Raw genomic sequence first — 24,688 nt, 5'->3', positions numbered from 1 at the left:
GCCTTCTCTTGGAAGGGGACACCAACTCTGTCCTCCAAAAGGAAGGCAACCCAGGGCGCCAACTGCCTGGGTCATTAGACACATGACCTAGGGCTCATGACTTGCTTCAGGACCCATGGAAATATTTTAAATTCTTTTAAAATCAGAAGGAAAAAAAGCATGAAGATGTCTAACCTGCTTTATATTTGAGTTCATATCAACCAATCATAAAATATAATTTTAAACTTTTGGTTTGTTGGTTTATGGAGGAAGGGGTATGCAAAGGCAGAAGTGCTCGGAGCCTGTGACAGAGTCATTGGCCCCTGAAGCCCAGGGCAAAGGGAAGAGGCAGGCACATCTGGACTGCAATCCTCTCTGCTATTTACTAGCTGTGTGAGCTTGAGAAAGCCACCCAACCTGTCTGAGCGTATCCCCTAACCTGTAAAGTGAGGAAAGGAATTCTGAACCAAAGTCTTGAGACTGTGAGATAATAGATGCAGGTGAAGTGCCTGTGCGGGTATGCACGTGACAGAGAAGGTAGCCCTAGAAGAGCTTTAATCTGCATTACCACCTAGGAGAACTCACACAGAGAACACTTGTTCTAGGGAGAAAGATCAGGATTCTCTCAAATGAAGCATTCTGGAAAATAAAACTGCCAGCAGGAGATAAGACCATCATGGCCTCCCTGGTGTCTCAATGCCGAACCTCATGACAAGCCCAGTAGTAACAGGAGGCACAAACATGCTTCATAAACCATCAAGCTCTGCACGGATCCTCATTCAGAGTCATTCTTTCCAATGATGAACCCTCCAAATCTGGTTACCCCAGGCCCCTCACCTTCTCTAAACCCTGGAAAACTCAGAGACAGGCTAAAACCTGCCAGCAAGCCCTCCATCACACAGAAAATGCCAGGTCTGCCCCCAATGTCAAGGCCATGTCAAGGGGTGCCCCACGCTGCTTCAGACAGGTTGCTAGAGCCCTCAGCTTTGGTAGCATCAACCAAAGTGCATTCGTGCTAACAATGCTTGCTTGACAATCAGCACATTCTGTGTGTCAATCTGCCAAATGATAAGTGCTGGTGAAGGCAAACGCTGCTGAAAGAAGCACTTGGTTTATTTATGGGCAAAGAAACTGGAAGCTTTCCTGAGCTGAGACACACCCGGGAAACTAGCACTGCCTGAGCCTGAGCCCAGGGCTCAGAGGTTTCTATCGTGACTCCATTTCACTCTCACCTGACAGACAGGACAGTTGTTTGTTTCACAGAGGAGAAAACCAACACTCAGGGGTCAAGGAGATGGCCCAAGACCCCACAGCTAACAAGGGCAGAGGGCAGAAGCCAAGCCTGCCTTGACTCCCAAGCCCACCCTCTTCCCATTCCTTGCTGCCCCAGATCTCTAGGAGTACCATGTTTCAGAGGCTGGTCTAGAGTTTTGTTTTATTTTTTAGAGAGACCCCCAATTTGTCCTTCTTTCATCAACTCAACTTCATCCAAGGCCCCAGGATACTTTGCAGCATGTGCCCTTGTGATTTCAGAGCCAGCCTGGGACAGTGGTGAACCAATGAGAATGGCCTGGCCTGCCTCAGCTCAGCCTGAGGCTTTCCCTGTGCCATCTGCCGTGGAACGTGTACCTTGACTTTCTGGCCATACCCTCAGGATTCCTGCACCCCACACAGGGGGCCTCTTGGGGCATGCCCAGTAACACAGTTCAGCTCAGTCGCTCAGTCGTGTCCAACTCTTTGCGACCCCATGACTGCATCATGCCAGGCCTCCCTGTCAATCACCAACTCCTGGAGTTTACTCAAACTCATGTCCATTGAGTCGGTGATACCATCCAACCATCTCATCCTCTGTCATCCCCTTCTCCTCCTGCCTTCAATCTTTCCCAGTATCAGGGTCTTTTCCAATGAGTCAGCTCCTCAAATCAGGTGGCCAAAGTATTGGAGTTTCAGCTTCAACATCAGTCCTTCCAGTGAACATTCAGGACTGATTTCCTTTAAGACTGACTGGTTGGATCTCCTTGCAGTCCAAGGGACTCTCAAGAGTCTTCTCCAACACCACAGTTCAAAAGCACCAATTCTTCGGCACTCAGCTTTCTTTATAGTCCAACTCTCACTTCCATACATGACTACTGAAAAAACCATAGCCTTGACCAGATGGACCTTTCTTGGCAAAGTAATGTCTCTGCTTTTGAATATGCTATCTAGGTTGGTCATAACTTTTCTTCCAAGGAGGAAGCATCTTTTTATTTCATGGCTGCAATCTCCATTTGCAGTGATTCTGGAGCCCCCCAAAATAAAGTCTGACACTGTTTCCACTGTTTCTCCATCTATTTGCCATGAAGTGATGGGACCGAATGCCATGATCTTAGTTTTCTGAATATTGAGCTTTTAGCCAACTTTTTCACTCTCCTCTTTCACTTTCATCAAGAGGCTTTTTAGTTCTTCTTCACTTTCTGCCATAAGAGTGGTGTCATCTGCATATCTGAGGTTATTGATATTTCTCCCAGCAATCTTGACTCCAGCTTGTGTTTCATCCAGCCCAGAGTTTCTCATGATGTACTCTGCATATAAGTTAAATAAGCACTGTGACAATATACAGTCTTGATGTATTCCTTTTCTATTTGGAACCAGTCTGTTGTTCCATGTCCAGTTCTAACTGTTGCTTCCTGACCTGCATTCAGGTTTCTCAAGAGGCAGCTCAGGTGGTTTGGTATTTCCATCTCTTGAAGACTCTCCCACAGTTTATTGTGACCCACACAGTCAAAGGCTTTGGCATAGTCAATAAAGCAGAAATAGATGTTTTCCTGGAACTTTCTTCCTTTATCCATGATGTTGGCAATTTGATCTCTGGTTCCTCTGCCTTTTCTAAAACCAACTTGAACATCTGGAAGTTCATGGTTCACATATTATTGAAGCCTGGCTTGGAGAATTTTGAGCATTACTTTACTACCGTGTGAGATGAGTGCAATTGCGTGGTAGTTTGAGCATTCTTTGGCACTGCCTTTCTTAAGGATTGGAATGAAAACTGACTTTGGAAAATTCCAAAGTCAAGGAGGTCCTCATTCCTGGGAAGGCAGGACTGCACCCAAGGAGCCAACTCAGCCACATTGACGTCATAACATGGGAACCAAGAAGTGAGAGTTATGTTACCTGTGCTGGAAACAGGATGAGAAGAGAGGGCACAGTTAACCATGAAGCCACCTGGTCAGGTCCAAGGGTGGTGGGGGGGGTAGGAGGAGCAAAGGGAGATGGGCGGAGCAAGGGGAGGTGGGAGGAATGCAAGTGGTGGGGGAGGAACAAGGGAGGGGAGGGGCACGGGGAGGGAAAGGGGTAAGGGACGGGGTGGTGGGGGAGCAAGGGGGAAGAGTCAGGGGCAGTCAGACGGAAGGGAAAGAAAACGAATCATCTGATTAACCCACCATACTAGACAGCATATTAAACAGCAGAGACATTACTTTGCCAACAGAGGTCCATATAGTCAAAACTATGGTTTTTCCAGTAGTCATGTATGGATGTGAGAGTTGGACCATAAAGAAGGCTGAGTGCTGAAGAATTGATGCTTTTGAGGTGTCGTGCTGGTGAAGGCTCTTGAGAGTCACTTGGACAGCAAGAAGGTCAAACCAGTCAAGCCTAAAGGCAATCAACCCTGAATATTCATTGGAAGGACTACTGCTAAAGCTGAAGCTCCAATACTTTGGCCCCCTGATGTGAAGAACTGACTCACTGGAGAAGACCCTTATGCTGGGAAAGATTGAAGGCAGAAGGAGAAGGGAATGACAGAGGACAAGATGGTCGGATGGCATCACTGACTCAATGAACATGGGCAAACTCCAGGAAATGGTGAAGGACAGGGAAGCTTGGCATGCTGCAGTCCATGGGGTCGCAAAGAGTCAGACCCGACTGAGCTGCTGAACAACAACAAATAACTCAAAGGTTTCCTAAATCTCCACTGAATCTCTCCTGTGAACATAGAGGTGAAAACTATCCCAGGCAGCTGAGCCCAGGCTCCCTGACCCCACCAAAGTGTAAAGGGCTTACCTCCTGCTAATCTTTCACACCTCACCCACTCCTCCCCTCCATGACGCCTCTCCCCTGGACTCTCTCCTCTGGCAGTGAGACGTCTACACCCTGGCCCCAGAAAGCTCACTTCCACTCTCAGTTCACATTCACTTGCCTGAGGGGAGCTGGGTGTCCCCTCCAGCTGACAGTCCCAGCATCATGAGGAAAATGCCATTAAAGTCAAGCTTAAAAGGCAGCTGAAGTAATTAGCAGAAGATTTACTCCCGTGTTAAGCTGTGCTATTATTAGTCCATGCCTTGTGACAATTGAAATTTTCTTCCCTTTTCCTGGCTGACACAGAGTTAATAGAAGAACTATGTAGAAACTCTTGTTTTTGAGGGGAAATAGATGGATAATATTCACAGTAAATGGATACCCACTCATCCCTGGGGCCCACAAAGTACCTATACAATCAGAGAATGCTGATTTTGAGTAACAGGAAAGGGTTCATTGTCTGATATCCAAGGTGCTACTTGACCTCATTCTCACTTCAGGGCACCCCAACCTGGCCCTGGAGCTGCATTGTAGCCCCCAGCCTGATCTCACTCAGGCCACCTGTTCGGAGCAGGCCTGGCACCTGTACTGGAAGTAAGGGGCAACTCCAGGGGCTCTGGGAGGATTGAACCAGGTTGCAGAGGTAAGACCTGGAGCAAGAGATGAGGGTGGGCAGAGGAGTGGGAATGATGCCCTCAGGCAGGCAACACACACGGAGCACCCTGGAATTATTTTTTAAGAGCAGATTATTGGAACTCCCCTGGTGGTCCAGGGACTAAGACTCCATGCTCCCAAGGCAGGGGGCCCAGGTTCAATCTCTGGTCAGGGAACTAGATCCCACATGCCACAACTATAGCTCCCACATGCCGCAACTAAAAAAAGAAAAGATCCTGCCTGTCACAGGAAGATCGAAGATCCTTCGTGCCACAGCTGACCTAGCATAGCCAAATAAACAATACATTTTTTTAAACAAGCAGCTTATCATATTTTTTAAATGGTCTGTAGGATTATTTGATGGTTTTTTTTTTGTTTGTTTTTGTTTTTTTGATCTAAGATAAGTGGGTGGCTCAACTACATGCCAGGAGAGAAGAGAGATGGGCTGGAAGGCTGGGGCTCACCGGACAGACGTTCTGTGACATCAAGCATGGCACGGCCACTCAGGAAGCGCACCCGCCCAGCAAACACTTGTAGAAGGCCAAGGTTGTCTGGAAGAGAAGAGTGTCAACAGTCATGATGCCGTGGCCTGAGCAGAGGCACCAGTTACTCAGGGCAAGGTACCTGCCGCACCTTCATAGGGAAGAGCCCCTTTGGGAAGCTGGATTAATTTTCCAAGGTTACAATGGTGCCTGGAAAAATAGTGAATGTACATGGAGTGTTTGAGGAACAGTGAGTGGCCTATGACAGCTAGACAGGTGCCCACATAGGCCCCATTTACTCCCGAAGATCTGGTTCATATTGTCTATATTTCTTCAAAACTGCTATGAGCTTTAGAGCAAAATAGGTAGGTAGATAGACAGATATAGATGACTGATGATAGATGCATGATTGGTAAATGAGAGAGAGAGCAACATAGCTAAATAATTGAGAGGGAGATAGATCAGTATTATAGATGATAGATATAGATAATAGGTAGATGATAGACAAAACATATGATAGATATAGATGATGTTAATAGATAACAGATAGATGAATGATATAGAGAGAAAGATGGATGAACGGATACAGATGTGGATATATAGATATAGTTTTAGGGGAAACTGAGGCATTGAGCCATAATCATAACTAGGATCAGAATTCAGAAATCATGTATCTCCTCAAAGCCCGAACTTGGGCTCTAACCAATAGAACATACCCACAGCCGGCTGTTCAGTTATTTCTACACTGAACATTTACTGATATCCACTATATAACAGGCATGCAGCTAAGAACTAAATGAAACCTGGTCCTCCTTCTGCTCCTCTTTTCCTTCAAGAGACTCCTTTGACAAAGAGATGGACACTCGATCATGAACTCTTACAGAGAGTGGGAGGCTCCATGCTCATGTAAGCAAGAGCCTGGGGGTTCTGGAGCTACTGTGACCAACATGTCTCCATCTGCCCAGGATCTTCCCCATTTCAGCACTGATAGCCCTGCATCCCTGGGAAACCATGATGGTTGGTCACCCTATCCAGAGCAGAAGCCCTGGCTGGTTCTGGTAGGATGAGAGGAGGGAATGTGCAGGTTGGGGATGGTGGTGGGTTGGTGGGGGGGCACAAATGATCTCTTGGTAGTTTATTTATAACCTTCCTGTGCCCCTATACTCAGCACTCCAGTCTTACCCATGGATGAAGCCTGGGGTTGGAGCTCTTCTCACTTTTAAAGAAGTGTTTATTAGAGATGGACCACTAATGATAAAGCCCCAGCAAATGGGCTGGGGGATGTTCTGGGGATAAAGAGACTCGCTGACCTTCTTTGATTGTACTTCTAAAGTCAACTCCAGCCAGATCCCACAGCTACTGATTTCAGAAGCTGCTCCCTCTTCCCCATTCTAGCTGACACCTCCTGGTTTCCCAGACTACTACATTTGAAGTCCTGTATCCTTCACCAAAGATCTGCAAGATGAAGCAAGTGGCCCTTTACCTGAGAAAGGGGTGCTAACCCAGACAATACACAAGGCAGTAAAAGGAGCTCCTTTTACTCCTGGATTGCCCCTTCAAGATCTGAGGAGGTGCCCAGCACACAAAGCTCCCAATATCTGCAATCACTGCAGACACAGCAGAATTCCATGGGAGGCAAGCAAGGGCCAAAGTGCATTCTTCAGGGATGTGACTCTAGGAGGTGAGGTGCACCCAGCAAGGGTGTCCTGTTTCAGGAGCTGACCATCTCAAGGCCAGACTTCTCTGCAGGAGACAGAGATTAGCAACCAGCCTAAGGAAGTTTTTCCAGGCGTATTCCACCTTCTCTGAGTTCATGCCTCGGCACCGAGCCTCAGCATCCCCAGAGATGGGCAGCCAAAGCTTTGTTTTTCCCTTCAGGCAGCCATTCTAGCTAAGAGCTAACTTATGCTTCCCTTGCTTCCCTGCTGAGACCTGTAAGAAACACAGAGGGGAAAATATACACATGTACATCCTGTGCATCTCTGCAACTTGCAAAAGTTCCAGAGTCTAGAATAATTTGTTTGGAGAGATAAGAGATGCCAGGTTCTAGAATATTTCAGTTAGCAAGAAGTGGTCTCAGGGTGTCCTGGTAAAGCTATAAATGTGTAAGAATAGATTTTTATCAACATCACCTGCATTATCGTTTTCAGGTGCTTCTGGTTGTCACCCCACCCATGGCTAATGATAGCCATGAGCTCACCTCTGTGAACAAGGACTTCTTCCCCTTGCTCTCCCCCATCAACACTCAGTCCAGAACATTCTCTGGGTGCCGCTAGACCTCCCCACCCCTGGCCACTGATATGACCTCCCAGAGCCCGAGAGAAGTGGAGATCTTGGGGAATACTTGAAAATGCACAGCCAGTGGACATCTGAGCCAGTCCATGCTCCTATGGTGCCAGACACACAACAGATGCCCAATAAATGCTTATAGACAGCAAGGCAATGCTAAAGCAGATACACTAAGTTGGCCTAAACTGGTCTGTGCACCCCAGATACCACCCCAAGTAGTTGCCTTTCTGCCCCTGACTACTTCCAAAGTGACAGCTCACTGTTTGTGTCACTCCTAGGTTTACTGGGAGTCAGTAAAGGACAGTGGCTAAGGGGGTAGACTGGGTCCAGATCGCCTAGATCTGAACACTGGCCCTTCCATGTTTCACTGTGAGATGCTGGACAAGTCACCCTCTCTAAACCTCAGTCTACCCATCTATAAAATGGGGATAATATTAGTACTTTCCACATAGAGCTGCTTAAGATACTGCCTTGAGAAGACAGTTACTATGCAAATATAAGTTATTGTTGCTACTGTGGTTACCGTAAAATATTCTGAAAGCCCAGCAACCTTCATGAAACTCAGCAACCTTAAATGAAACCTCTTCAATTAAGAGGCTGGAATCTAACTTTCAAAAACTTAAAAATCCATGCTCAATTAGCCTAACCCAGAGTTTTCATAGGCTCCTTTTACATACCACAAGAAGCCACACTGACCTTGGTGCTGCCCACACAAAAGGGCAAGAAAAGCCTTCAGTATAGAGAAATTAGCTATGGGCTGGTGAGCCAGTCATCTTGGCCTCCCTGAGCCTACAATGAGCCTCCCCTCTCTACAATGGGCTGAGGTCTAGCAGGCCTCACACCTGTCCAATTCAATGTGATTCCAAGGCTACCAGGCCATGTCTTCCCCAGGCTACTGGGAAGTCAGAGAAGAGCTTTTAAGAAAGCATAAAAAAATCAACACACAGAAATCCCTTGCATTCCTATACACTAATAATGAGAAAATAGAAAGAGAAATTAAGGAAACAATTCCATTCACCATTGCAATGAAAAGAATAAAATACTTAGGAATATAACTACCTAAAGAAACTAAAGACCTATATATAGAAAACTATAAAACACTGGTGAAAGAAATCAAAGAGGACACTAATAGGTGGAGAAATATACCGTGTTCATGGATTGGAAGAATCAATATAGTGAAAATGACTATAATACTCAAAGCAATCTATAGATTCAATGCAATCCCTATCAAGCTACCAATGGTATTTTTCACAGAGCTAGAACAAATCATTTCACAATTTGTATAGAAATACAAAAAACCCTCGAATAGCCAAAGGAATCTTGAGAAAGAAGAATGGAACTGGAGGAATCAACCTGTCTGACTTCAGGCTCTACTACAAAGCCACAGTCATCAAGACAGTATGGTACTGGCACAAAGACAGAAATATAGATCAATGGAAGAAAATAGAAATCCCAGAGATAAATCCATGGACCTTATCTTTGACAAAGGAGGCAAGAATATACAATGGAATAAAGACAGTCTCTTTAACAAGTGGTGCTGGGAAAACTGATCAACCACTTGTAAAAGAAAGAAACTAGAACACTTTCTAACACTATACACAAAAATAAACTCAAAATGGATTAAAGATCTAAACATAAGACCAGAAACTATAAAACTCCTAGAGGAGAACATAAGCAAAACACTCTCCGACATAAATCACAGCAGGATCCTCTATGACCCACCTCCCAGAATATTGGAAATAAAAGCAAAAATAAACAAATGGGACCTAATTAAACTTAAAAGCTTCTGCATAACAAAGGAAACTATAAGCAAGGTGAAAAGACCGCCTTCAGAATGGGAGAAAATAATAGCAAATGAAGCAATGGACAAAGAATTAATCTCAAAAATATACAAGCAACTTATGCAGCTCAATCCCAGAAAAATAAATGACCCAATCAAAAGATGGGCCAAAGAACTAAACAGACATTCCTCCAAAGAAGACATAGAGATGGCTAAAAAACACATGAAAAGATGCTCAACATCACTCATTATCAGAGAAATGCAAATCAAAACCACAATGAGGTACCATTCACGCCAGTCAGAATGGCTGTGATCCAAAAGTCTACAAGCAATAATTGCTGGAGAGGGTGTGGAGAAAAGGGAACCCTCTTACACTGTTGGTGGGAATGCAAACTAGTACAGCCACTATGGAAAACAGTGTGGAGATTCTTTAAGAAACTGGAAATAGAACTGCCTTATGACCCAACAATCCCACTGCTGGACATACACACCGAGGAAACCAGAATTGAAAGAGACACGTGTACCCCAATGTTCATCGCATCACTGTTTATAATAGCCAGGACATGGAAGCAACCTAGATATCCATCAGCAGATGAATGGATAAGAAAGCAGTGGTACATATACACAATGGAGTATTACTCAGCCATTAAAAAGAATACATTTGAATCAGTTCTAATGAGGTAGATGAAACTGGAGCTGATTATACAGAGTGAAGTAAGCCAGAAAGAAAAACGCCAATACAGAATACTAACACATATATATGCAATTTAGAAAGATGGTAATGATAACCCTGTATGCGAGACAGCAGAAGAGACACAGATATATAGAACAGTCTTTTGGACTCTGTGGGAAAGGGAGAGGGTGGGATGATTTGGGAGAATGGCACCGAAACATGTATAATATCATATATGAAATGAATCGCCAGTCCAGGCTCAATGCATGATGCTGGATGCTTGGGGCTGGTGCACTGGGACAAACCAGAGGGATGGTATGGGGAGGGAGGAGGGAGGGGGGTTCAGGATGGGGAACACGTGTATACCTGTGGTGGATTCATGTTGATGTATGGCAAAACCAACACAATATTGTAAAGTAATTAACCTCCAATTAAAAAAAAGAAAGCATTAAAAAGAAAAACATGGTATCATAAACAGTGGCAGCAAAGACACTGGAGTCAAACTGGGCTCGCAACAATAAGCACAAGACTCAGTAAGTTATGACTCCCAGGTGGCTCAGTGGTAAAGGATCTACCTGCCAAACAGGAGATGCAGGTTCAGTCCCTGGGTTGAGAAGATCCACTGGAGAAGGAAGTGACAACCCTCTCCAGCATTCTTGCCTGGAGAATTCCATGGACAAAGGAGCTTGGGGGGCTGCAGTCCATGGACTTGCAGAGTCAGACACAATTTAGTGACTAAATCACCACCACCACCTGTAAGTTATGTCACACAACTGAATTCTCTGTGGCCACCAGATCTAGGTCTGTTCGTTGCAAGAAAACTGGGAATGAGCCACCAAAACAGAAAAATACAAGTTATGACATAGCACATGATGGAGCTGTTGAAAGTGACTCAAGTGCATAATTATGTGTAAATACTTATGCTCTGCTTTTTAAAAACAGGACGCAAATTTCAATGTGTAATATTATGACACCGTACACAAATATACACAGAAAAAAATACCTAACATGAAAAATGACTCTCAGCAATGGTTTCTTTAAGGAGTCCAGACTGTAAGTTTTTTTCCTTCCAAATGCTTCCATTTTTCTTTTGCTCAGTAATTAATAAGTATGACTTTTACAGAGATGGAAAGTAAACTTTATATTTTTAATAAAGTTGACTAGAAAGACTACTTAACAGAGTGGGAAATTGAGTGGTGTTAAGTGAAAGGAGAAATGTCAAAATTGTATTTACATTATTATTAATATGAAATTTGTATACATGCAGACAAAAAAACTGAAGATAAGAGAGACATTTTTAAGCAGCGGGTATATCAGAGGGACACCCCGGATGAATTTTATGTTTCATTAACAATACAATGTTGGTCAGATAATTTGTATAAAGTAATGAATTTAAAGTCAGAGCAAAAGAGCAAAAGTAGATCTGATGCTGCCCATTTCTGAGCTTATCTACTCCCTGCAGCAATGGCCAGAGGCTGCACTAAATAGTTTCTTCAGCGCTCATTCTGACCAGGAACCAGGTGAGCTGTCAGCAGCCTAATGTTTTAATTAATGAAGTTTCTTCTGTAGCTATCCCAGTAACAGAGCCTAAAGACAGAGCCAGCCAGTCTTTGCTCAGGAACCGCCTTGATCCCCAAAATAACTCTCCTGAAATCAGAAGGTCTTGGTGCTGAGTAGAGGAGATGACACCCCAGGCTCAGCCCCAGAGATGCCCTCAGGCAGGCAGTGAGCAGGGGCAGAGGATGGGGGCAAGGCTCCCGACATGTCTCCTTTTTCACTGTCCACCAAAGCGAACACGGGCAGAAATCCCACCTGCTTGGTCAGCCAGCACACCACTGGCCCACTCACCCCGGGGAAAAGCGAGGGACTGGAAGAGATGTGGCATCTGATGCCCAGACTATATCACCCAATTCTAGAAACAAGAGGTCGCCTAAAAAGACCAGTCTCCCAGTTTGGCTGTGTCAACTGGACTTTATGCCAGAAGGAGCCTGCCCTGGCTGTGTTTTTGACCCCCTTGAGCCCCACTGAGTGGGAAACAAACAGTAACGTGCTGTGACTTTCCGCACAATTGTCTCATAGCGTTTCACAGCTTCTCTCCAGCCTGGAGCCCAGAGTCCCTCATGGGGCATGAAGAAGCCAGCTTGGGAGAAAGCTCCTTCTGCTCAAAGGACCCCACGCCACTACCAGGAGGGGTCTCCAGGGGCTAAGGGTCAACTAGCGCTGCCGGGCTCAGCCTGGGTGATTCGGGAAAGAGGATGTTCACCCCTCCTCTCCTGTCACACCTGCCGCAGTCTCTATATCCACCACCCAGTCCCCCATGACGCTGGGAAGTTTTGTTTCTTGCATTCATTATTTCCTCTGCAGGGCAGGCCTAGACCATTCCAGGCAGAAGAGAAAGCTTCTTTTCTTTGGGAAAGCTTGGCACCTGAATCCTACCAATTCTGACCTTCATGGATTGTGAAGTTGGCTCATTACTTCACAGTTAAGAACACTTCCAAAACCAAGCATGGCTGGTTAGGCTGGAAGGGTGTGGCTCAAAGGACCAGGAGCCAAGACCCTAGACCTGACACTTTGGGAGCCACAGGAGCCTTGTGCCAGGGGGTCAGTGGGCTCCATCCATCCCTTTGAAGCCAACTCCATTCCATTCCAGCCTAGCACCGACCTAAAGATTAGAGAGGAGGATGGGGCTGCCTCCCCTCCCTCCATTCTCCTTGCACCAAATCCTCCGGCTGACGGACAGAGGAAGCACTGTCAGCCACCCCCAAGGGGACCCTGTTCCAGGAGGAAAAGAGAACTGACATCTTCCTGGATGCTGCAACCTGCCTCAAGGTGGGTCAGATCATGAAAGCAGGCCATCCCTAGGCTCCCTTTTCTGGGTGTCCAGCCCAGGTAGGTATAGCAGGGTCCAAAGTAGAGGAGACATGAGCCTTGTGACTGTGTGAGACATCAGATTCTGTAGCTCAAAGTTCAGGTGCTCCAGTGTGCTCATGGAGGCCAGCTCAATGGCAAAAAAGGGGAAAGTAAAATCCCTGGACGGGGAAGAGTTAAAAGCTCCTCTCCCCAGACAAGGGTGCTCAGCCTCTTCAAATAGCTAAAGCCTATTTTGCTTGGTGCTGGTTTTCCTAATAAATCTAGGGCCCACGGTGATTTACCAATAGCCTTGGTTATTGGCAACAGCAATCTCACTTACCCAGAGCAGTGCAGAGAACAAGCTGTAATTTAGAGCTGGATTTATTTTGTTTGTTCTACAGCAACAAACTCAGCAAATCATAAATTCCCTCTGAGATGAAGAGAGGAAATTGACAATATTTATGATCTCGAGAGGCGGAGAAGGGCCTGACCAGGCCTTTAATTTGTAACTGAAACTTCTCCTGGAGGCTCCAGCCAAGGACAGCTGGCGTCCCAGCCCCAGGGAGCTGAGCTCAGGCCAGGGTGTGGGATGGGGAGGACGGGTGGGTATGCCAGGCGGGTGTTTCCAGCCACACCGTGGGGGTGGATGCTCTTGTGCATTCCAGAGGAAGGACATGGCTCTGTGCTCATCGGAACATATGGCAACAGAGCCAACAGTGGTTCTCAGATCAAACATTTCCTCACATCAAGGCAAGACTAGTTTGTGAAAGACTACTGGTCTGGACATGAGTCTGTCATTTACTACTTTCTCACATACCTGAGGTTTTGAACTTGCACTTCAGTCTGTGTACTAGGTACATCAGATATGACCATCTAATCATCTAGCAAAGGAATGGATAACAGAAGGTCATATACACACTGCTGTATTCAAAATGGATATCCAATGACAAAATGGATAACCACAGGGAACTCTACTCAATGTTATGCGCCAGTGTGGATGGGAAGGAGGTTTGAGGGAGAATGGATACATGTGTATGTATGGCTGAATCCTTTCACTGCTCACCTGAAACTACCACAAACTTGCTAATCAGCTGTGCATGCTGTCATTTCAGTCATGTCAGACTCTGTAGCCCACCAGGCTCCTCTGTCCATGGATTCTCCAGGCAAGAATACTGCAGTGGGTTGCCATGCCCTCCTTCAGGGGATCTTCCCAACCCAGGGATCGAACCCATGTCTCATGTCTCCTGCACTGGCAGGCAGGTTCTTTACCACTAGCACCACCTGGGAAGCCTGGTTAATTTGCTTTACTCAAAAAAAAAAAATTAACAGTATAATGTTTGGGAAAAAAAAGAAATATATGCACCAAAATTTCCACCTAACGTTCCAGAACAAAGATGTGATCCTGCAAAGCTCATAAGGGACAAAGGAGCTGCCGTCTTTCCTCATGTCTCTCCCTCAGCTTCTGCCTTTTTGTTCTTTTCATTCTTCCCCAACCCCTCACTCCACTGTCACTCTCCACTCCTCACCCCAAATCACTGCAAAGGCAATTCTCATTCATTCCATGCTCAAAAAGTCAAAGGGATCCCAACACGACTCCTATATCAGACAGTCAAGGTGATCACCTTTGTCCTCTCCAGCAGGCTTGCCCTCCTGTCTCACCAGCATCCTGCCTGTTTCCCATACAGACCACATCCCCTACTACTATCTCTACAACTGAAAAAAAAGTCGACAACTCTTCTAACTCCTTCTCAGTGATCCTGATCTGTTTTTCCATCAGTGCCCCAATGGCTCACGTGCTTGGCACTGTGTGACCCAGGGTGAGTTATTTCCATCATGTGTACCATGAGAAGGCAAGACTAGGTTGTCTCCACTTCTACCAGATTGACATGACATGGAAAAGCCTACCAATCAAGAAGCTGGGAGGCCCTGGGCTCCCCACCCATGCCCTATGCAGCCTCAGGAAATATTGGGTTGGCCATAAAGGTAATTTGGGGTTTTCCATAAGACGTTACAGAAAATCCCAAATGAACTTTTCAGCCAGTTCAGTGTTTGGCCTGAGAGCCAATCAATGCCTTTCACTGCTCTGCTGATTCCAGAGGAGGGAAGTTGGAAATGTCCATCCTAAGCTTAACAGAGAGGCCAGGGAGGGAGCCAGCCACCTACCAGAGCCCAGCAGGGGCTCAGAGTAGGCTCACCTAGACTCTCAACCATTGCATCCAGCGCCGCCGCCGCAGCCGTGTAAATGCCTGTGTTCTTGGAGTTGAGGTTGTCTGCTACAGCGATAATGATGGAAAGCAGCATGGGCTGTAAGCTTTCTCTCAGGAGGGGGATCATCTTGGTGAGGGACTCCAGCGCCCACTGATTCACCTTCTTGTTGGAATCCTGAAGCCTTGGGGTGAAAGCATCAAAGACCTATAGAGGGAACAGAAACCAAGAGCCCATGGGAACCCAGGCTGGGCAGGAGTCCTATAGCCCAGCCAGCTGCCCTTGGCAGGGATTCCTCCTTCCTGATAGGGACCATCCAGCCTATGTCAGAGCATTCCCAGTGATGAAGAGCTCACCGCTCAAAGCGGGAGGTGACAAGAGGGGAAGGACTGTATACTGAATACTCGTTGGGAGCAAAGGGCATAGAGCATCTTGTTAGGTACTCTCAACGCGCTCATAGAGTAATCTTAATGACCCATGAAGCACAGGTTCTCATCCTCAGTTTACCATTAAAATACGAAACAGAAACTGAGGCTGAGAGAGGTTAAATGATTTGCCCAGATCACACAGCTAGTAAGAAACTTCAAGCTTGTGTCTTAACTACTCTGCTATGTGGCTTGAGTGTCAGCAGCCTCGCTCCTAGAAGAAGCAGGCATCTGCCCTCATTTCTAGACTATGAAACCTGTGCTTTCTCTGAACCCAGCCATCCAGCCATCCTGGCCCAGTTGCCTGGTCAAGCACATGTTCTACCCCCAAACCTCATGTGCATAGCAGGGTTGGGGGCAGCCCTTAGCCATGGCAACCTCCATCTCCACCCTCCTCCCTATATATCTGCTAGGAGGATGAAAAATGCCCAGGACGACTCTGAGTGGTCCCAAGGTGCCCAACAGGAAGCAATGCCCTTGTCATCTTGGCCACTTCCAGATAATCTTATGTCATTACCATGGAAACTGGAAAGCAAGTATTTGTCAGGCTCCCTTTACCCTGGAGGGTCTGGCACAATGTCCAACTCTTTCCTGAGTTTTCCAGATTGAAGTTGCACCCACTGGGGGGAGAGACAGGACAGGTGTGGGGTGGCACTCACCTGGACCAGGTTGGCAATGATGAGTGCTGGCTTGGCCCTGCAGTGCTCAACGAGCCGCCCCACACCTTCCATCCGAGATTGGTACTCTTTGGCCTCCAGCAGCCGCGTCAGCTCCCGTAGCTGCTCCACCATCTCCAAGCCGCCCCGCATAGAGGAGCGCAGCCCCACCAGCCGGGGGCCATTGGAGCTGAGCCTGCGTGGAACAAGCGTCTGACCTGGGCAGCCCCAGGGAATGAACATACATCTTGTCCCATGCACAGCCCCCAAAGTCAGGTGGGGCTGAAACCAGAGTTTGACCTGCAGCTTAGTCCACTCGAGCCTCCCCTCCACCCACTGCTTGGGGTCACAGGCCTCAGAAACTCTCGAAGTGCCTTTTCCTCAAGAGGGTGCCAATTGGGTGCCTAGGGTTCTGTCCCCTTATCAGTGGGCAGGGCTCTTTCTTCTTGCTTTTTTTTTTTTTTCCTTCCTCTTTCCAGAAGGTAAGTTAGGAATGGGGCGAGGGAACTTGGAGTAAGGGTGAAAATCCATGGAAGGACAACAGACACACTTTATTCTAAGAGTTGGGGAAGGTCTCGCCAGGAGCCTGCATCCTGACCCCTGGTCGTCTAGGCTCTGCTCATATCCTCTGGGAAGAGGGAAATGTTAAGAAGCCCTGTTGTCTTAATGTTTGTCTTAACATCAGAGGCCCATCATATTCCCCTGGTCCATTCCAGCCAACAGGAGAGCTGCTTCACACGGAGCTCCTATCCCCACCCCCAGTGCTCACCTGGGTCTCTGAGTTCTGCCCTACACCTGGGTCCCACCCAGCAGAGCCCAGCATCATCCATTCTGACAGTCATCCCTATAGCCCAGGCTCCTTGCCTAACTGTGTGCCAAGAGCTCTGCTGGACACTGCGAGCGATGAGATGAGAGGCGTGGTCTTTGCCCAAGGAGCTCATGGACCATTGGGAGGTAAAAGACTGAAGGCCACGGCAACCTGTCCACCTAGGGGACATGGGGGCAGAGGGGCAGAGAGAGCTTCTGGGGGAAGGTCATGGTGGGCAGGGGAGTCACATCTTATAGAATAAACAGGCATGTTCCAGGTGTAGACAACACACATAGGCAGAGGCACAGGAAAGAGAGAACTCAGAGGGCTGGGGAGCTGAGGTCTGGCTGAGAGCAGGAAGTTAATCTAGAACAGGTGGAGGGGGCTTCCCCTGGGGGTGCAGCTAAGGAGTCCAGATAGTCTCCCACAGGAGTCTAGTTTCAGGCGCAGGAGTGACTGTCAGATTCCTGTTGGATGTCTAACTCCTCCTGATGCCCACTCTCTCACCCCTGGGCCTATTCCTTCTCACCTGCCTGACTCTACCTCTGCCTCTAAATTAGTCCCAGGAGGGCCACTCTGGTGGCAAAACGTGCTCTAAGTGGATGAACCCTGATTCACATGTAGCATGACCCCATCCCCCTTAAACAGCAGCTACATGGCTGAGACTTCAGGAACCCATCTCTACTGGCAGATGCTTCCTAGCCCACGATTTGCCCTCCTGAGATGTGGATGAGGGAACCCTCCCCATAAACTCACCCATGAGTCCTGCCGACCAAGTAGGGCTCAGTTGCAGCCCAAATGCATACCCCTCCCCACACCCAGGGCCACTACAGGCCCCAGGCCAAGCCTCCATTCATTCTGGAGAGCCCTAGGGAGACAAGAGCTACTGTACCCGTCCTGGCCAGGCAGCCCATTCTCATACACCACCAGACTTCTTGACACCTTGCGGTCTTTGGCTGATGGAAGTTCATCACCATCTTCTATTCCCTTGAGAAATACACACACACAACATGAGCTGAATGGGACCGCTCTCTGGGGAACTGCCAGATGCCCCAGTCTAGACAGAAACAAGAGGAATAACCCCTTCCACCCAGGAGAGCTTGCAAGGGCCTTGGGGAGCCTTCCAGAGGTCAAGATCCCCACTTAGAAGATGAAGGCAAGAAAACCTAGGCAGGCACAAGGGACACCGGCAGAGAGAGGCAGAACCAGGTCTGAGCACCAAGAAGGAAATTCTGCCCATCAGGCATCATGGATGAAACAAAAGCCTCTAGAGTGCATGACCCCTTCCCTTGACCTGACTGAGGGTTGCAGGCTGCCAGGCTCAGGCCTGATCCCCACCATAGACCAGCTCACACCTCGCCACCTGCCAACTCACCCGCTGTTTAATAGCTGTCATGACCTTCTGCAAGTCATGGGACGGGAGGGACTGCTTCAGAAATGCATCAAACTTTGTGTTTGACATCAAGATATTCACCATCTTCCGGCCATAAAACCTGCCATTGGAGAAAGAGCAGGATGAAACAACAGCCACAGGAATGCAATATAAATTTGCTTTACAGCTTTGCATAATTTTACTAATTATAGTAAGAGAATTTTTAGTACTTTTTCTAATTGTGACAGTAATCCCAACTCAGAATAAACACTGACCATAATCCCACTACCAGGAGAAAACCACTATTAAATTTTTATATTATTTTACTATAGTCATTTTTCTACACATATATATTTTTAGTTGATATCAGAATGTATATATAACTTTTACCCAGCTTTATTCACTTTATCACTGATCATCTCCCCATGTCATCCTTTTTAATGGCTAAATAATATTCTGTTGGATGGCTATACCAAAGTGTATTAACTTTTTTCCTAGCAAGAGACATTTAGAAGTCTGAGAAAGGGTGTGGTGGGGCAATCTAGGAGGGAGGGGTCAACGCTACCTGATAAATCGTGGTGGTAGGGGGGCACCTTGGGTTGGGACTCAAAATATGAGTGTGTGTGCGCTCAGTTGCTCAGTCACTCAATCGTGTCCAACTCTTTGCAACCCCATGGACTGTAGCCTCCCGGGCTCCTCTGTCCATGGAATTTTCCAAGCAAGAATACTGGAGTAGGTTGCCATTTCCTACTCTAGGGAATTTTCCCAACCTAGGTGTTGAACCCACATCTTCAGCGTCTCCTGCATTGGCAGGCAGGTTCTTTACCCCTGCGCCACATGGGAAGCCACAAAAAATGAGTAGGAGTTCACAAATGGGATGAGATTAAGAAGGAAGTGGAGGAGAGAGGACGCCCCATAAGACGGTGTGCTCAATCTGCAAGCGTGCGGTTGGAGAATAGCAGGCAGGGACCGGACCCGGAAGAGAACAGGATAGAGAAGGAAGGTAAGACCCAGTTTAGGGAGATGTGAAGGAACTGGGCTTGAAGCTGAGGAATGACGAGATTTGCACTAAAATCGAAATATCTCAGGACTTCCTTGTGGTGGGGTGGAAAGGAAACCACCTGCCGATTCAGGGGATACGGGTTCGATCTCTGGTCCAGGAAGATCCCACAGGCTGAGGGCAACTGAGCCGGTGTGCCACAACTCCCGAGCCGGCACCACAGCCTGAGAGCTGCAACTGCTAAGCTTGTGTGCCTGCTGCCACGCCTGAAGCCCAGTGCCTAGAGCCTGTGCTCCGCAACAAGAGAAGCCGCTGCAGTGAGAAACCTGCACAGCGCAATGAAGAGGAAGCCTCACTCGCTGCAACTAGAGAAAGCCCGCACAAAGTAACGAAGACCCAGCACAGCCAAAAACAAATCCATAAACAATTTTTTTAATGTCTCAGGCAGCAGTGTGGAAGATGGATCTTTGGGGACCAGGCTGGGTCCAGGAGACCTGTTAGGAGGCCACTATAATAATCCAGGCAAGAGATGCTAAGGCCTGACATAGGCAGGAGGGTTGGATTAAGTAAGGATAATCAGATTCAAGAGCTGCTAAAGAAGATGAAATTGAAGGGTTTGGCAGCTGATTGGAGGTGGAGCCTGAAGCATCCAGAATTATCATATTCACTCCATCTAAAACTTCATCAGTTATAAAGATGCACCATTAATTTATTTCTGAAAGAAAAACAGAAAAAGAAGACATGGCCAATTTCCACTGCCTTCAGTGACACGGCCCCACATGTGAAAGCCATCCATCCTTCTTCATGCTCCCTCAGAAACAAAAGTAACACTTCTTGCGGGGACTGCCTGCCTTCCTTAGGTCAGGTAAAGTACCTAATGGTTGCTTTGTAGGAAACTGTGGAATCTGGGTCTTTCCTTCAATGATGAATGTTTGCATTAATATCGAATTTATGCCCCAACACTCTATTCCCATGCCTTTTCTCATACACAATAACTCTTCACTTCAATGCCAAAAACAGTGTAATATTTCTAAAGACATTTTAAACAACGATTAAACTCAACAAGTCTCCACAGTGACTTCTTAAAATAAATATAAAAGGCTAACCAGCAAACAAAGTCTCATAATGTAGTTCCTACAAACACAAACAGTAATTCAAAGGTTTATATGATGAGAAATGAGGATCAAGTTTGCAATTGTGTAGACTGTAAAACCAAAGTCTTAATTGCTGCCTGGCAACAACTGTGAGATGCCTAGGATTCTAAGATATTAAAATGTGGAGGAAAAATGAAGTATAACTTCCCCATTTTTAATCTTAGATGACTCAGTAAATAATAGTGACTTTTAATAAGAGAGGGAACACAGCCAGAGAAGCAGCCTTCAGGAGAAGGCAGTGAATTCATTTAGGATGACAGTGGGACATCCCAATGATGGGTCGGGGAGAGGCATCAGAGAGATGGACAGATACTCAGAGAAGGAGCCGCCCGGAGGGAGACACAGGGGAGCAGAGTTTCGCTGTGACTGGAGCCACAGGAAGTAACGGTGCCACTGAAAGAAAGCTGCAAGGCGGGGATGAGGACTGAAGACACTCCTGAAGCCATGGGCATCCGGGTGAGGGGGGAGATGGAGGAGAAAGACACAGAGGAAGGAGGAGAACCAGGGAGTGTGGCGCCATGGAAATCAGAAGCATAAGGTTCCAAGAAAGAAAATGAAGTGCCGTCAATGCCATCCAGTGTGAGAGAGAGGTCAGCGAGGGGTTTAGATCTGGAGAGGTATTAGATCTTAACCTCCCTTCCCCCACCCATGATGAAGAGCAAACCAATCAAACCTTCTATTCAGTACTTCCCTGACAATATTCCTCCCTTCAGTAAATGGCCCTTTCACTCACCCCACAGTTCATCTGAAAACCTAAGTGTCATCTCTGATTCCTCTTTGAAATCCTCACCACCAACCTGCAATCAGCTCTGCCTTCAAAATACACCCAATCCACCCCCTCCCACTTCTGCAGCCTCCAACATGACTTGCCCAGATTCTGGGGTAGCCATCCACCTAGCATCCCACCTGCATCCTGGCTCCTCTCCCCAACTATCAATCCTCCAGTGGTCAGAGAGACTTTTTTTCAAAAAAATTAAGAGACTAGCAAAGATATCAAAAAGCACCCAAATGCATTAGCAATCAGAGAGGGAGGAAAGAAGCAGCAGTGAGCTAGCATTTCTATCCACTAGATGAGTAAAAATGTGAAATCCAGAAACTGCAAGGTTGTGAGGATATAGGCACCTCAGGGGCAGGGTAGAGGGGGCCTCCCTGGTAGCTCAGACAGTAAAGAATCTGTCTGCAATGTAGGAGACCCGGGTTCAATCCCTGGGTTAGGAAGATTCCTTGGAGAAGGAAAGGGCAACCCACTCCAGTATTCTTGCCTGGAGAATTCCATGGACAGAGGAACCTGGAGGGCTGCAGTCCATCGGGTTGCAATCCTGAGGTGCAGTCCTGTGGGAGTGCATGGGGAGGGTGCATGCATGTGACGCCACCTTCCCGGGTGCACCCTGGGACAGCCCATGTGAACGCAACACCTGGGACACAACACAGAACACAGTGGACGTGTCCTCTGGAGCTGAACCAGGAGCGGTGGGGGCTCCAGACATAACATGTCACAAACTGAGAAGTACGATAAATGAGCCCAAACCCAGCTTTTAAAGACTCCTACCAAAACCCAACCCCTGACCCATGAGCTGCCCCCGCCCCCCGGCCTGGCCTTGCCTCCTCCCCATCATCACCCACCACTCCCCTCGTTCACCGTGCTCCACGAAGCCTCGCCTTCTCATCATTCAACACCCAACTTAGCCCACCCCAGGGGATGTACCACCTGCCTTTGCCGGGACTCTTGCACCCCAGATCCTCAGAGCTGGGCCCTACTAGCCAGTCAGTTCTCAACTCAAATGTCAATCTTTAACGAGATCTCCCTTGACTCTCAACCTAAAGTAGTCCCTACCTTGTTCTCCATTACGTTTTCATTTTGCCCCTTATTTGTGTCTAAAATTGTCATAATTATTTACTTGTTTATTATGCAACAGGAGGTAAGATCCAAGACAATGGAGGTCTAATTTTTCCTGTTCACACCTGTGCTCATAGTAATGAACAGAATACACATCACATATCTCTTGGAAAAAAATGAATGAATGGATAGCTTTATAGGGAATGGAGCTGGACCGGGACAGAAACTAGAGCAAGACTGCAGTGGCTAGAGGGGGAGTGAAAGGTGAGGGATGGGAGGCAGATGGTAGGGTTGCAATGGCTAGAGAGATTGGAGATGAGGGTAGTGACCATTCCCTGAGCGGGCCTGGCTCTGGCTGTGGTGGTGTGGAGAGGTGAGATGACAGCTCTAAGGAAAGGACACAACGTTGTCCATCGCTGTCCCTCCCCGTGGCCCTGGGGAAGCTGAGCTGCGTGGGCTAGACCCTCAGGGGTGGCTGGCGGCCTTGTCTGCCTGGGCTGGCCAGGTCAGCCATCCCCCGAGCCCTGCATTACCTGGTGTCCTGGTTGGAGTCCTGCGCCAGTCTCACCAGGTTGTGCACCAGCATGTCTGTGCTGTCTCTCGTGCCTGAGAGGAGCTTCTCGGCACCTATCTGCTCCAGGACGACCGACAGGTGCTCAGCAGTGCACTTCCGGACTAAGGGGTTTCGGTGGCTGAAAGGAAACAGTCACGGGCAAGGGCTCAGCCAAGGAATGAATGGGGTTTGGGTGGGGGTGGGGGGGCATCCCCAGACTGGTACACGGGGACCTACAGTTGTGCCTCCACGTTTCATGCCACAGTGGGCTCCCAACTTTGTCCCTCCAGGGCTCAGGGGAATCTTCAAGGAAGACCAGTCCCTTCCTGGCAATGGAACTGAAGCCACGTGATGTCCCCAGGCCCACCGTGTGCCCGCCATCTCTGTGCCTTCCTGAGCTCATGTGCTGCCTTTGCCTAAATTCACTTCTCACCTTTTCTCTACCTAGGATACCCTACCTCTGCCTTCTGAGCCCCCAGACAAAACTAGTACTTTCTGGGGAGGGGGGAAGGGCACTGTCCTTTGTCCCCTGGTAAATACAGGGGTACCCCATGGTTCCCAGGGGGCAGACAGCAAGTCTCCCTCTCAGTTGAATCTCCTGTTCCCCTTTGGCATGGTGACCCTTCAGCACCTCGTGGGCATTTACTGTGTGTTCATTGAGCTGAATTGAGACAGGAGGTGGGATGGGAGATTGATGGGTGGTTTCTAGGGGAACCTGAAATCTTACAGGAGGAACCCATTGGATGTCACCTCTTTTTCACTTCATTCAATGTGAATTCAGTGTGTCCACAGTCCATTGCATTCGGTGACACTGGCCCCTTCCTCCCCACTGGGCACCATTCCACTAGAACACAAAGGAAGCCTTCCCTACTCAATGCGGCCCAGGGACCAGCGCATTAGCACACAAGTCAGAATCTGCACTTTAGCAATATCCCAGGGAGTTCCAATGCACAGCCCTGTTCCAGGCTTCCATGGTTCTTCCTGACAAGAATCAATCGGCCCAGTTCACCATGAGCACACCCTCCCTGCCAGGCTCTGCGCTAGACACCTTTGAACCTGGGTCTCCTCAACTCCACAAGCTACTTTTGTCATCATAGTGCAGGTGAGGAAGCAGAGGCATGGGGAGGAATCCAGAAAAAAAAGTACAATTGATTTCTCCCTGGTTAAAAACAGCCACAATCAGCACTCAGTCAATGTCAGGTAGAGACAGGCGCTTCCCCTACCCCTCTTTCATGAATTAATCCCTGTACTCTTCCCAACAATGCTATTATTACCCCTGGTCTCCTTTTACAGATGAGGAAACAGAAACTTTGGGGAAGTTTAGTAACAATCCAGGCTGTGAACTTAGGTAATGTGGTTCAGGAATCTGTGGGAAAAGGCCTTCTGGCTGTGACAGCTCACCCTGGGTTCTACCCAGTAGGCCCCCTGGCATAACGGTCAGTGACTGTCTTGTTGGGGCTGAGAGCTGTGTCACCCTGTGGGAGAAAGGGCTTGGGGGAATGCTGGTTTTGCTGTTGATGTTGGTTTTTGTAAAGAGAAAGCAGATCTGGCTGCAGAAGGTCTCCAGCAGCAGCCTGTCCCCTCCTCCTTGCCAGAGGCCAGCTAGAGCAGATTTTGTGCCTTGCTCTGCTCACGGCCCAGATTTCATCAGAAAGAAGCATCCCTCCCCTGGGTAGAGTGAGATCCGGGCCGAAGGCTACCTCTGCCGCCCCATCTCTGGGGACAGTACCACGGCCACTTCAAGCTCCCCAGTGTTGAGCAGACAGTAGCACCCGTCCCTTCCCAGCTGGGGCCTGAGACAGCTACAAGCTGCCCTTATTATCCCCAGGCTGGCCCAGGAGAGGCGGGAGAGAGGCCCACCGGGGAGCAGGGGTCTTTCTCCCCAAGGGAAATGCTTGAGGTACCTGCACCATCTCCC

At 47.9% G+C, this 24,688-nt stretch overlaps 1 protein-coding gene across 1 annotated transcript in view; it reads right to left on the bottom strand.

Annotated features, from left to right (window-relative positions):
• The window catches only part of TOGARAM2 (TOG array regulator of axonemal microtubules 2), a 44,887-nt gene that overhangs the window by 458 nt on the left and 19,741 nt on the right, over positions 1 to 24,688 (bottom strand). The window contains 6 exon segments of the mRNA XM_069581915.1: positions 5,151 to 5,237; positions 14,956 to 15,172; positions 16,050 to 16,242; positions 17,747 to 17,841; positions 18,230 to 18,347; positions 22,751 to 22,909. Of these exon segments, the coding sequence (XP_069438016.1) occupies positions 5,151 to 5,237; positions 14,956 to 15,172; positions 16,050 to 16,242; positions 17,747 to 17,841; positions 18,230 to 18,347; positions 22,751 to 22,909 (869 nt within the window).

The sequence above is a fragment of the Ovis canadensis genome, chromosome 3 (assembly GCF_042477335.2).
Source record: "Ovis canadensis isolate MfBH-ARS-UI-01 breed Bighorn chromosome 3, ARS-UI_OviCan_v2, whole genome shotgun sequence".
In the NCBI taxonomy this organism is placed as follows: Eukaryota; Metazoa; Chordata; class Mammalia; order Artiodactyla; family Bovidae; genus Ovis; species Ovis canadensis.
The sequence above is the reverse complement of the archived record's forward strand: the minus strand, read 5'-3'. Positions and strand labels throughout refer to the sequence as shown.